The following is a 13,853-nucleotide window of genomic DNA, read 5'->3' as shown; positions in this document are numbered from 1 at the left end:
AATTAAAAAATGACACAAATTTGGGGCTTTGGTCTCAGACTCATTGGATAAGAAAGTGGCTTTAATTTCTGCAAATAATCGGCATGACTATTTCTTAACAGTCTTCAATAAGAGTGGAAACCTCTCAATCTGGCTGATTGTCCTGAATGGACTCTGGTACAGGCTGAGTGATAGAAGCCCTTACTGAGAACCTCAAACCTGGGAAGGCTTCTGGGCCTGACACAATACCTCCTGAAATGTTGAAGATATTTCCAGACTGGTGGGCTCCCTTTCTAGCCACCCTGTTTACTGAAATAGTCAAGACAGTCTTTTATCTATCCCAGAATCCATGACTTTCTTCCAAAGTAATTCACTTGCAACAGAATCAAAGGTCTAATGCCTAATACTTGGATGAATGCGATATTGGAGGAATGGTGGCTCAGTAGAAGAGCATCTGCTTGGTAATAATAATAATAATAATAACGTTTTATTTATATCCCGCCCTCCCCGCCGAGGCAGGCTCAGGGCGGCTAACAACATATCAATACAATAAATTATACAATAGGTATTAAAAACAGCATTTAACCTTAAAAACATTCCAGTTTAAAATTACACATTAAATATTTCTGGTGCTATTCCATCAGCAGATACGATATGATGGCGGATCTCATTTAAGGCAAATCCATCAAGCGTTTAGTCAGGCAAAGGCCATCCTAAAAATGATGGTCTTGCAGGCCCTGCGGAACTGTTCAAGGCTCCGCAAAGCCCGCACTTCTTCCGGGAGCTGGTTCCATAGGTGTGGTGCTGCAATAGAGAAGGCTTGTATACAGGCGTTCTGTAGTTTTGCCTCCTTCAGCCCAGGGATAGTCAGTTGGTTCTTCCCTGCTGACCTCAGTGCTCTCTGGGGTTCATATGGGGAGAGATGGACCCTCAGGTAGGCAGGTCCTCGACCATAAGGGGAGGGACGGTGGCTAATTGGTAATTGGAGGGAAGGGATGGTGACTCAGTGGTTGAGCATCTGCTTGGTAAGCAGAAGGTCCCAGGTTCAATCCCCGGCATCTCCAACTAAAAAAGACATGAAAAACCTCAACTTGAGACACTGGAGAGCTGCTGCCAGTCTGAGTAGACAATACTGACTTAGATGGACAGAGGGTCTGATTCAGTATAAGGCAGCTTCATATGTTCGTATATGTTCATGTGTTCATTGGTTCCAATATTTTAAAAAGAAAATTGCCAATTTCCAAATTATAGACAGGGGTTTTATTGTAGAAAAAGCCCAGCAGGGAACTAATTTGCATATTAGGCCACACACCCTGACATCACCATTGTTTCGCACAGGGTTTTGTAGAAAAAGCTCAGCATGAACTCATTTGCATATTAGGCCTCTCCCCCTGATGCCAAGCCAGCCGGAACTGTGTTCCTGCTTTTTAAAAAAGCCCTGATTATAGACCCATTACTCTTTTATCTATTGTGGGAAAATTATATGCAGGACATCTCGCAAACAAATTGAGAAAATGTATGTCAGAGCAGCAAATTTTGGGCCCAGAACAAGTTGGATTCTGTCATGGAAAATCAACTATAGATCACTGTATAGTGTGAAGCCACCTTTTGAACAAATATAAGAAAGAGAAGGACTTCAAACTGTCTGTGGCCTTCTTAGATCTTAAGGGTGCCTTTGATTCCATTGCAAGAAGGTCATGGATTCTGGGATCGATAAAAGACTGTTGTTTCTGATTAAAAAGCTACACCAGCATACTATCTGTCAGGTTAGATTTTCATGTGAAGGAGATCTAACCCCTAAAATCCCAATAAATACTGGGGTGAAACAAGGCTGCATCCTAGCCCCTTAGAAGAAGAAGATGATGATATTGGATATCTCACCCTATACTCTGAATCTGAGAGTCACAATCTCTTTTACCTCTCCCCCGCCCACAACAGACACCCTGTGAAGGTGGGTGGGGCTGAGAGAGATCTTACAGCAGCTGCCCTTTCAAGGACAACTTCTGTGAGAGCTGTGGCTGATCCAAGGACATTCCAGCAGCTGCAAGTGGAGGAGTGGGGAATCAAACTCGGTTCTCCCAGATAGGAGTTTGCGCACTTAACCACTACACCAAACTGGCTCTCAAGTGATCTGGCTCCTTTTTTTGGAGGACATAGATGGCCACAGCCCCAGACTTGGGTTGACTCTTGTTCCACTTCTTTCACATGCAGATGATGCAGTGTTACTTTCTCTTTTGTGAATTGGCATGAAATGGCTGTTCTTACACTTTTATGATTACTGTGAACTAAACAAATTGACCTTGAACTTTGAGAAATCAAAAATTTATCAGAAAATTTCCAGAAAAGCATGGAAATCCTCCACATGGAACATAAGAGGCAACTGGATCAAACCAATTAAAAGATTTAGATACTTAGGAATCCATTTTCACTATAGAGCCCGTTGGGTTCCTCGTAGACGTGAAATGATAAAATCTGTGAACTGCAATGTACTTGTGGTTATCCGCTTTTATTTTATCAAGGGTAACCAATATGTTCCTGCAGCCATTAGCCTTTAATGCTAATGGCCGTTTGGTGTAGTGGTTAAGTGTGCGGACTCTTATCTGGGAGAACCGGGTTTGATTCCCCACTCTTCCACTTGCACCTGCTGGAATGGCCTTGGATTAGCCATAGCTCTGGCAGAGGTTGTCCTTGAAAGGGCAGCTGCTGTGAGAGTCCTCTCAGCCCCACCCACCTCATAGTGTGTTGTGGGGGAGGAAGGTAAAGGAGATTGTGAGCCGCTCTGAGACTCTTCGGAGTGGAGGGCGGGATATAAATCCAATATCTTCATCTACCTCACAGGGTGTCTATTGTGGGGGAGGAAGGTAAAGGAGATTGTAAGCCGCTCTGAGACTCTTCGGAGTGGAGGGCGGGATATAACTCCAATATCTTCATCTACCTCACAGGGTGTCTGTTGTGGGGGAGGAAGGGAAAGGAGATTGTGAGCCGCTCTGAGACTCTTCAGAGTGGAGGGCGGGATATAAATCCAATATCTTCATCTACCTCACAGGGTGTCTGTTGTGGGGGAGGAAGGGAAAGGAGATTGTGAGCCGCTCTGAGACTCTTCAGAGTGGAGGGCGGGATATAAATCCAATATCTTCATCTACCTCACAGGGTGACTGTTGTGGGGGAGGAAGGGAAAGGAGATTGTAAGCCGCTCTGAGACTCTTCGGAGTGGAGGGCGGGATATAAATCCAATATCTTCATCTTCTTAACCATAAGATTAGTGCAGGATTGCTTTATGGAGTACCAATTTGGATTATGACTTTCAATAAGGAAGTGGAACGAATACAATCTAACTTTCTGTGGGAAATACTGGGCCTTCCCATGTGTATGGCCTATGTGGCCATCTGCCTGGAAACTAATCAAAGACTCCTTGAGACTAAAGCATGGGTCAACACGATCAAATTTTGGTTACATCTACGTTATAAGATTAACGACGATTAATCAGTTTTCACATGTTGAGGGAGTCCTAGTCGTCTGTGTCAGCGGCCCCCAACCTTTTTGGCAGCAGGGACCAGCCCCGGGGTGGGCCGGACCACCACGGCCCTAGGGCCGGCAGGGTGGGGTCACTGAACTCCTTCCCCCCCGCTGAGCAGCTGATCGGCAGGAAAAACTGGACCAAAGGCTGGGCTCCTCTGCCCCTCTGGCACACTCAGGATCAGCGCTGATTCAATAAGTATTAGTATTGATGACTTATCCGCCCTTACATATGAACATATGAAGCTGCCTTCTACTGAATCAGACCCTGGGTCCATCAAAGTCAGTATTGTCTTCTCAGACTGGCAGCGGCTCTCCAGGGTCTCAAGCTGAGGTTTTTCACACCTATTTGCCTGGACCCTTTTGAGTTGGAGATGCTGGGGATTGAACCTGGGACCTTCTGCTTCCCAAGCAGATGCTCTACCATTGAGCCACCATCCCTCCCCAGCTCTCCAGGGTTTCAAGCTAAGGTTTTTCACACCTATTTGCCTGGACCCTTTTGAATTGGAGATGCTGGGGATTGAACCTGGGACCTTCTGCTTCCCAAGCAGATGCTCTATCACTGAGCCACCGTCCCTCCCCTAAAGATCAGCTTTTGCATTGATCAAACAAAGACTTCTTGACATTGAGTTGCAGGACCTTAGGAGCCTTGATAAAGTTGGATGTTCACCCTTGGGCCTGGGGATTTTACTCTATGGGTATGTGGCAGAATATTCACCTGTTTGCCCTGCATTATTGTAGAGCTTATTTGCTAGCCCATTTTAATGTGTTAATGTGTTAATGTGTTACACAAGCAGGGGTCATTTCGTAGAAAAAAAGGTGCAGGAGCTCAGTAGCATATGCCCCGGGATCTGCAGACCCTGGCTGGATGTTCAGGAGCTGTACTCCTGTGAGCTCCAGCTGAATTCAAGCCCTATCTACAAGACATTTCACAAAATTCCATATGCTAACAGGCTATGCGCTTGTAGTCAGTGGAACACAGAAAGCCTTGAACATGTTTTTCTCTATTGTACATACTATCTTGATATACGCTCCATACTTGTTGAGAGAGCAAGCAGGGAAATCTGATTAATGTAAAACCATTTTCCTATTATCTCCTTGGAACCAAATGATGATTGAAACTGTGGCCAGATTCTTGTGCTTTGCATCTTTGAGGAGAGTAATGTATTAGTAGACAGGGCCATGATTGCTGGGATCGTTCTCTCTGCCATTAATATAGTTGCTTGCCAATGAAGGTGGTTGTTGTAATCTAAGAGCCAAGCTGATCACCAAACATCAGGCAGAGGACCGGGGCTGTTCCAGTGTCATGAAGCTTCCACAGACAGCTGTTTTGATATTTGGACTAGCTCTTCCATTGCATTGCCCATCCATGTACTTATGTTTGTTTCCAGAGACATTTGTTGTTGGGATGGACTGATGCTGAGAGGGAAGTGTTAGTATTGAAAGAATGTTTAGCTTTTTAAGAAGATGCTAAGTTCATTTCAGTAACCCTTAGAGGATAAAATGGAAGCAGGAAGTGCAAATAAGTGGCTAAAGCAAAAGAGCCATGTGTGACAAAATGAAATTGTGATGCTTTTTTGAAAGTTAAATTATGCCTTTGGAACTTGATAATACACAATTTTAATGTGCTCTCTCTAGTTAGGAGGTTTTGTACCCCTTAACGGGTATCAAAGCTTATTCTTGTTCTTCATATTTTTACCAATAGATACTGACACTTCTCCAGAATTCAAAGAACTTTAAGCTTACTTTTATAAGGATCAAGTTTCAAGTCCTCGTGCTTTGTGCAGAAAATAATGTGGCCAATTTTTAATGGTGCAGAAGATCAGAAAGAGCCTGCCTGCAACGCTGTTTTAAAAAGAAATGAAAGGGCAGGGTCAGCATGGAGCTTCAGAATGATACCCAGAATTATACTTGATGGAGCCAAAGAAATACTTGAAGGCAGAATGCTGAGTGGAAAGTCCTAATTTTTGAAAGTTCACTGACTTTGGGATATGTCGGCTGTGTAAAGATGCATCCTAAGCCTTTTTTAAATTAAAAAATAGACTTCCCCACTCCTCCTTTGCTCTGTTTATACTAAAGATAGAATTCATTAACATCCATATGGAATAATTCCTTTAAATTACAGCCTTTTGCTGTCTTGGAAACATAAGCTGCAGAGTGGTTTTTCCCCCCAATGAAAGCAGAGCAGTTTGCAGTGACCCCCAAGCCCTGAGAGCGGGAAGAGAGTTCAGTTATGGCCTTTTATGGTTTCATTTTTCTCACACAGATGAATCTCAAGTGCAGTCCTTGCCAGTAATGTCGGCATGGACATCGTCCAACTGGCTTCAGCAATGTATTAAATACCTTCTCTGACTAAACAGGGTAGCCCCTGGAAAGGAATTAATTGTTACTACATGTCTGCTCTTCTTCTGGCAGACAAATACCGTAATAGCTAATAATAGCAAGGAACAGTAAGATGATAACTCGAATTAAAAAGAGAAGCTAAGGTAACTGTCATTCTAAGATGAAGAAAACCACCTTAAGGATGCTGTTTTATTTCTAAAGAAACTATTACATCTTTAGAGTCCCTAAAAAGGAAAGCATCTTGTGAGTTACTGTGGCAGTTTGTACTTTGAGATTCTTAGCCAAAAGAACAGTAGCTAATACAACCGGCCTTATGATATATAATTGAAACAAAAAAATATGTGAAAGGGAAATCTCACTAACTCACTCACGGGTATCCAGAATTATTAAATAACTACTTACCCTGCTACTTGATTTTCATAAGCATGACTCCTGTTTATTTGGACCAGTTCAAGCTAGCAAGAATTATGTGGTATAGCAATTACAGAATGCACGTGGTATAAGAGTTGTTTTGACAAACACCCCAAATCCATTTTTTACTGAGTTTATTTTGATGCACACATCAAGCCCAGCTTTCTCCTAATATGATTAGGAAGATATCACCAAGTAGGTATATCTTTAAGAAAGGCATGGCTAATTCTCCAAGGTGTTGGAGGTCCATCCATGTGCTCAGAATAATGGTCCATGTGGCCTGGGAATGTCTGCTGGTGGCTTCCTTCAATGTGGAAGTCTTTGTAAGAGCAACCTAATATTAGGAGTCTCACTTACAGTGAAAGTGCTCTTAATAAGATATATCCTAGCTCTTTGAAACCTAAGTCTTGATTCAGACTCAGTAGGTTCTTCAGAAGACCTTGTTAACATCTAATCCTCCACCACAGAAGACACCCCCTGCAATCACACAACGCATCCACCCTTTCCATTTTTTCACTGTGTTTAAGAACCAGCGAAGAGAGAAGCCTTCTGTGCTATTTGAAACGGGTTTCACTGTGACTTATGCCTAAATTTTTGAGGGAGACATGTCATTTCCCCACACATATCTCCCAGTTTACTGGAAGTAGACTGCTGAATGGTATTGACCAGCATTATGGAATGCTGAGATGGTGTGAGAGAGTTGGACTAGAATCTGGAAGCCCCAGTTCCCAATCCCCACTCTGCCATGGAAACTTGATGGGTGACCTTGGGTCACACATTCTAACAAGGTTGCTGTGAGGATAAAATGAAGAAAAGAAGAATGTTGTAAGCCACTTTGGGTCCGCTTTACCCTTTTCTTGCCTTCATGCGCTCCACTTTCACACCATTCTCTATACTTCCAATTACGTCTATATCCATTCCCCTGTTTTGTCATGCATTACGGGTTAACTATGGGCTTCTCTGTTAGTTACTATCTGTTACTATCTGTTGGAAATTGTATCATATGTCCTGTGAAACAACTAAAATGAAAACAAGGAAGTAAATCTAAACATGTGGGGTGATACTGCCCCTTTCTTAGTGTTTTAATTGGCTAGGTACACATGAAAAATATTTTAAAATCACCCCATGCACTTTTGTTTGTTAATCCTTCCTGTTTCATGTTGTGATTAGGGTTTGGATGTCAGCACAGAAATTCTGTAACTCATGTGAATGTTTGTTAAGGAAGGTGGAATGAAACATAAAAATGAAGTATAGGAATGGGCATGATGCAGTTGTCCATTTATTTATTTAAATTTGTATTCCGCCCACTCCACATATGGAATCTGGGCGGCTCACAATCATAATACAACAATATCAATACGTTATGATTATAAAATCAAACACATATAAACAATTTATAATTTAAAACTTAAAAATGGTGCTATAAAATTAAGGATGTCATCAATTCTTGCTAGGCTATTCTGAACTCTAGAAATTTCTAAAAGTATTGGAGTTCATTTAAAGATTCATGAAGATTTTCAGTGTTCATACAGCCTATTGAATGCAGCATTTAGAGCACATACTGCCGACTCTCACTATATCCCTGACTGCAGTTGGTTTAACGGGATAAAGTTAAATAGGCCCTCAGTATAAGGCTGCTTTATGTGTCCTTGTTGTACCTCTTTAACTTTTTATTATATGTGAATGACTGCATTCTGTCTTATGGGGAAATAAATAAAAGCATGCTCTTGAAAACCATGTCATAATTCCCTCTAAGCTGTGTTAAGGGGAGCTGGCACACGAATTTTTAAAAGGCTGCTCATAGATTTCTGCTTCTGCCCACAGATACTGCCCACTAGAAACAATGAAGGATGGGGGCAACTCCTTTTGGGGCCCATAGAATTGGACCTCTGGTCCAATCTTTTTGAAACTTGGAGAGGTTTTTGAGGAGAGACATCAACATCTGTGCTATAAATTTGGGGCATCTGCCTCAAAAAAATAGCCCCCCAGATTGCCACTGATGTCTCACTTCCCCCCCCCCCCCCATGTCCCCTCTCTCAGCCTTCCCACCAGTTTCCAAGCTCAGACTAGTAGCTCTAGTTCCCTGAGATATCTGGGACTGCAATCTGAGACCATTTGCAGGAGAAACACATATGCAACCCTTTGTCAATTTCCTGTCTGCCATAATGATACCTGCTTCATGGGTGCTGTCAAAACATGAGATTTATTTAAGGAGCGCAGTTTAACCTACAGTTTTTTCCATCTGGATATTTTTGCATGCTGATGGAGTTTCTTGGCTTGTATTAAAAGCCATAACTTCAGAGCGTATTTTAAATAAGAAGGTAACCAAACTTTTATCTGATCTCAAAATTTAACCACTGATTTTTGATATTACTATTATGAATCTATTCAGTTTTTATCAAGACAGAGAGAAACATTCCTCTTCCAGCACAGGACATCTGCTAATCGGTTCAGGTATCTAAGTATTCAACTACAATGCAAGTCAGGCCTTGTAATATTTCCATTTGCTTGCAGTATTTTCAGCTATGATACGTTCTTTAGGGATCTTCTGAAAATGTACAGAGGGACAAATATCACCTTTTGCTAAAAATGTCAGTAGTTTCCCACTTTTCCTTTTTCAGAGGCAAGTAGGAACTAAATATATACATAAGTCGGAGACATGCAGGAGACATCTTATTTCCTCCTCCCCCACTAGTCTTCAATATTCCCCTTCCCTGAAAGCCCCCATAGCCTCTCCCCTTTTCATTAATTCTTCCCCGCCCGCCAGCCAACGTATATTCATTTGCCCCTGTCTTCAGCTTTCCTTCTTTCCCTCCATATCAGCCTCTACAGAGCCAGTTTGGTGTGGTGGTGAAGTGCACAAACTCTTATCTGGGAGAACCAGGTTTGATTCCCCACTCCTCCACGTACACCTTCTGATGTGACCTTCTCTCAAGGCTGTTCTGCTCAACAGCAGTTCTGGGAGAGCTCTCTCAGCTCCACCTACCTCGCAGGGTGTCTGTTGTGGGGAGGGGAAGGGAAAGGAGATTGTAAGCCACTCTGAGACACCTTTGGCTAGCGAAGGCAGGGTATAAATCCAATCTCTTCACTTCTTCTTTTACATGGGAAAACTATGCATGGTACCAGCCTTTGGGCTGGGCCCAGTTGTATGGTGAGGAACCTGCAAGGACTTTCTCCTGTATCCCTCTCCCCATACTATTTCCTCTGGCAGCCTCTGTGTCTCACTTTTCCATGCTTCTTTGTCTCTTTTTGACCCACCAATGAATTTACCTTTTATCTGCCCCCTTTCTTCAGCTATATTATTGACTTTGTTTATACCCCACTTTATCTTACAAGGGGATCAAAAGCAACTTACATAATTTTTCTCTCCTCCATTTTACCTTCACAACAATCTATGAGGAAGCATGATTTTTTTGTTTTGTTTTAAGAGTAAATTATCATTCAACAGGGCTTGAAAGATCTGGTTGGAGGAGCTCTTAAAACTCAGTGCCAGTGTCTAGAAATAGATTTAGATGGGATGCTTCATGCCATGTTGGTCTGAAGCAACAGAATAAAGTTTGAGACCAGTGGTGCCTTTAAGACCAATGAAGTTTAATTCTAGGTATAAGCTATTGTATGTATGCACACTTCATCAGATACTTAATCAGATAGGGATGGACATGAACTAGAAAATTCTGGTTGGGGTGTGCCCAAACCAAACCCTGAACTGAGCAAAAAATGCCCAAACCAGCTGGTTCAGGCTACCTTTCTCTTGGCTCTAGCAAGCCTCAGCCTGAAGGGGGGGGGGGGTTGCAGCCATTTAACCCATCATTTTGCTTCCCCCTGCTTTGAAGCAGAGGAGTAGCGAAATGGAGGAATTTACTGGCTTGGAAATGTTTAAACCTAACAGCTGATAGGCAGACTTGCCCACCCGTTAGGTTTAAATTTGCTGTGAGCCATTAAATTCATCCATTTCACTCCCTCCCCTGACTTGGAAGCGGGGAGGAGCAAAAAGGACCACTGAAATGGCTTGCATCTATTTCAGCCTAACAGCTGACGGGTGCACCAACCCCCCCGTTGATCCCTCTTGCTCCCCCCTTTGCTTCCCACCGTGAGCCATACAAAGCCTCTAAAAAACCAATGTGGAGGGTAGTGGGGGTGAGATTTCATGAACCTTTGTTTGTAAACCATAACCCAGGTGATTGTATTAATGAATTTAGGGTAATGGGCAGGTTGTTGCCCCTCCCTGGCAGTGACTCACGAAAGCTTGTACCCTGTCACAACTTTTGTTACTCTTTAAGGTGCTTCTGGACACTTGCTCTTTTCCACTGCTAAAAACACGCTAACACAGCTACTCATCTTGATCTGTGTGCCTGTACATGAAAGCTTATACTCAGAATTAAACTTGGTTGCTCTTATTAAATAAACAATTTTTTATTAGTAACATATGGTAGCAAAACTATATCTACAACTTATAAAAGCTTAAAGTAAAAGAAAAAACTTTCTACCCCATATCTTACTTTTCCCCCACCCCTCCCCCCGTTACTTGACCCCCGACAGTGCTATTTACTTAAAGGAAACAAATATTAAAGGTACCCTTAACTGTTAAGAAAAACCCAAAAGTTATATTCTTATTTTAAAAAACTTAATCATTATCAAAGATTGTCCAATGTCCTTTTATTTTCCACTCTTTTTCTACGTATCTTCTGAATTTCTTCCAGTCCAACTTAAAAAGTTCCAAATCATAGTCTCTTAATTTTCTTGTTAATTTGTCCATTTCACTCCATTACATAACTTTTGTAATCCAATCCCATTTCTCTGGTATTTTTTCTTGCTTCCACAGCTGCGCATACAATGTCCTAGCAGCTGAGAGCAAGTACCATATTAAAGTTCTGTCTTCTTTTGGAAATTTTTCCATTTGTAATCCCAGCAGAAAAGTCTCTGCCACTTTATTGAATTCGTATCCCAAAATCTTAGAAATCTCTTGCTGAATCATTTGCCAAAACATTTTAGCCCTTTCACAAGACCACCACATATGGTAGAAAGAACCTTCGTGCTTTTTACATTTCCAACACCTGTCTGGCATCTTGTTGTTCATCTTTGCTAATTTTTTTGGAGTCATATACCATCTATACATCATCTTAAAACAGTTTTCTTTAATACTATGACATGTTGCGAGTTTCATAGAATTCTTCCAGAAATATTCCCAAGATTCCATCTTTATTTCTTTATTTACATTAATTGCCCATTTTATCATTTGAGATTTCACTACAAACTCGGTTGGTCTTAAAGGTGCCACTGGACTCAAAACTTTGTTCTAATGTCTAGAAATGTTATCATTTCCTTCCATTTTGTGCCATGTTGTTTTCTCACAGTTTCATTTTGGCCCTTCGGTATTTGAAATACTTTTCTAGCTGTGGCAACCTTGTATTGACCAAGTGAGGAGGAGACTCATCCAGAGCAGCTGTATGTTTCAGTAGGCTCTGCAAGATAGATTAGGCTAAATGCAGGGTTATGAATGGTTATTTGTTTTTAGATGCATTTAAATGGTCTATGTATATGTCCTTTTTTGGGGTGTTGATGTGTTGGTGTGTTTGTGGAAGAGCACCTCATTTCGTTGCTCTCATTTTCTTTTTTTGAGAACAATGACAATAAATTTATCTATCTATCTGTCTGTCTGTCTGTCTGTCTATCTATCTATCTATCTATCTATCTATCTATCTATCTATCTATCTATCTATCTATCTATAGATGTCGTGGAGAGCTCGACTTAATGTTCACATATAAATCTGAGTATTTATTCTGGGAAATTATTACATGTGGAGAGGTAGAAAGTAATATACTGAACAGTGGTAGTAGTCAGTGACCGGGGAGATGGCCATCATATTTATTACTCGCTTCCTGTTTCTAACCCCTTCACCGAGGAGCAACAATAGTATTTTTGAATGTATGTTGAAAATGACAGATGCCCTTGGATTTGGACTGAGTTCACATTCCATATCGCGTACTGGGGATTATTACGCGATGGCTACAATTACTGATAAAATCTTGGAGCCATGAAAAAATGAGCAAGGGTGAATGTCTCTATGAAACTGAAATAGAAGAAGACATCTTTTGATAAAGAGGCAACATATTTCTTTGTGCTTTCCTTTCTTTGCAGATAAACCTGACCCCCCAGCAAGAAGGCCTTGTGCATCAGATATTAGGAGTTCTTCGCTTACCATTTCTTGGTATGGCTCTTCTTATGATGGTGGAAGTGCAGTGCAGGCTTACACTGTGGAAATCTGGAATACAGTGGACAAGAAATGGACAGACCTCACAACATGCCGTAGCACTTCGTACAACGTCCAGGATCTGCTAGCTGACAGAGAGTACAAATTCCGGGTGCGAGCTGCTAACGTCTATGGCATAAGTGAGCCAAGCCAAGAATCGGAGTTGGTAAAAGTAGGAGACAAAAAAGAAGGCAAGTTTCTGCCACGTAGAAGATTCAGTTTAATATATTTGTGTAGATAGGGTTGTGGATTGTCAAGTATTCAGTTTAATTTGAAGACAGAGGTCAAGCCAGATGTATACCCATAAAAATGCAATTTTTATATTGCATTTTTACATGGAATTTTGTCTCCAGGTAACACTGGAAAACCTGGACTTCCTGTGAAACTGTGTGTGCGTGTGTGTGTGTGTGTGTGCTTGTGTGTTACCAGCCTGTTGTCAGGGCAGCTAAAATGTGTATGAAGCATTTTGAGGAAAGGGGGTATATAAACAGCTGTCATTATGATGGATGGTGGGTATGTGCATGTGTGTATAAAGGACACTCTAAATTGTTGCGGTGGATTCAACTTGAGACATGTCATGAAGATCCTAAAGATCATTACTGATGTTGCCTCCTGGCACTGGTATTCAGAAGCTGATTGCCCCTGAAAATGGAGTTTCCCTTTAATCACCATGGCATACACTGATAGACCTCTCCTCCAAGAATCTGTCTAATTCTCTTTTAAGGCCATCAGTGCCTGTGCATCCTTTGGTAACAAATTCCACACTCACTGTGTAAAGAAGTATTTCCTCTTGTCTGTCCTGAATCTACTGCCCATCTTATTAATTGGATGCCCTCAAGTTCTAGTATTTTGGGAGGATAAAGTTTTCTCTTTGTCAGCTCTCTCCACCCCATGCACAATTTTATAATTAGTATGTTCCCCCTTAGTCATCTCTTTTCTAAAATGAAAAGTCCCAACTCTTCAGCCCTTCCTCATAGCAAAGGTACTCCAACCCCCTTATCATCTTGCCCTCTTCTGTATTTTTCATACAGTTCTGTGATGACCTTTTTGAGATGTGGTGACCAGAACTGTACACAGTATTCCAAATGCGGCCTCACCATAGATCTATAGGGGATATTATAATATTGACCATTTTCTTTCCTAATAAAGTTTGCCTTTTTCCAGAGACGGCACATGGGAGTTGGGAGTGACTTCTTAGCTGGGCTTGGAGCAGAGTGGTGTCGCCTTGAAGCTGCCTCCCCTGCAAGGGGAAACAGCTTCAGAGTGAAGCAGGGCAGTCCCATGGCCCCTTTCCCCTGCCCTGCAGCCAGCCAGAGGAAGGAGGAGGTGTGGCTTCCCTTGCAAGGGGAAACA

At 41.9% G+C, this 13,853-nt stretch overlaps 1 protein-coding gene across 2 annotated transcripts in view; it reads left to right on the top strand.

The window, feature by feature from the left end:
- Positions 1–13,853, top strand: part of MYLK (myosin light chain kinase) — a 440,102-nt gene that overhangs the window by 335,191 nt on the left and 91,058 nt on the right. For both annotated transcript variants that reach the window (XM_060262723.1, XM_060262722.1), the window contains one exon: positions 12,389–12,706. In XM_060262723.1, coding sequence (XP_060118706.1) covers positions 12,389–12,706 — 318 coding nt within the window. The remainder of the gene's footprint in view (positions 1–12,388; positions 12,707–13,853) is intronic.

The sequence above is a fragment of the Heteronotia binoei genome, chromosome 21, assembly GCF_032191835.1.
Source record: "Heteronotia binoei isolate CCM8104 ecotype False Entrance Well chromosome 21, APGP_CSIRO_Hbin_v1, whole genome shotgun sequence".
Taxonomy (NCBI): Eukaryota; Metazoa; Chordata; class Lepidosauria; order Squamata; family Gekkonidae; genus Heteronotia; species Heteronotia binoei.
This window is presented reverse-complemented; position numbering and strand designations above follow the sequence as displayed.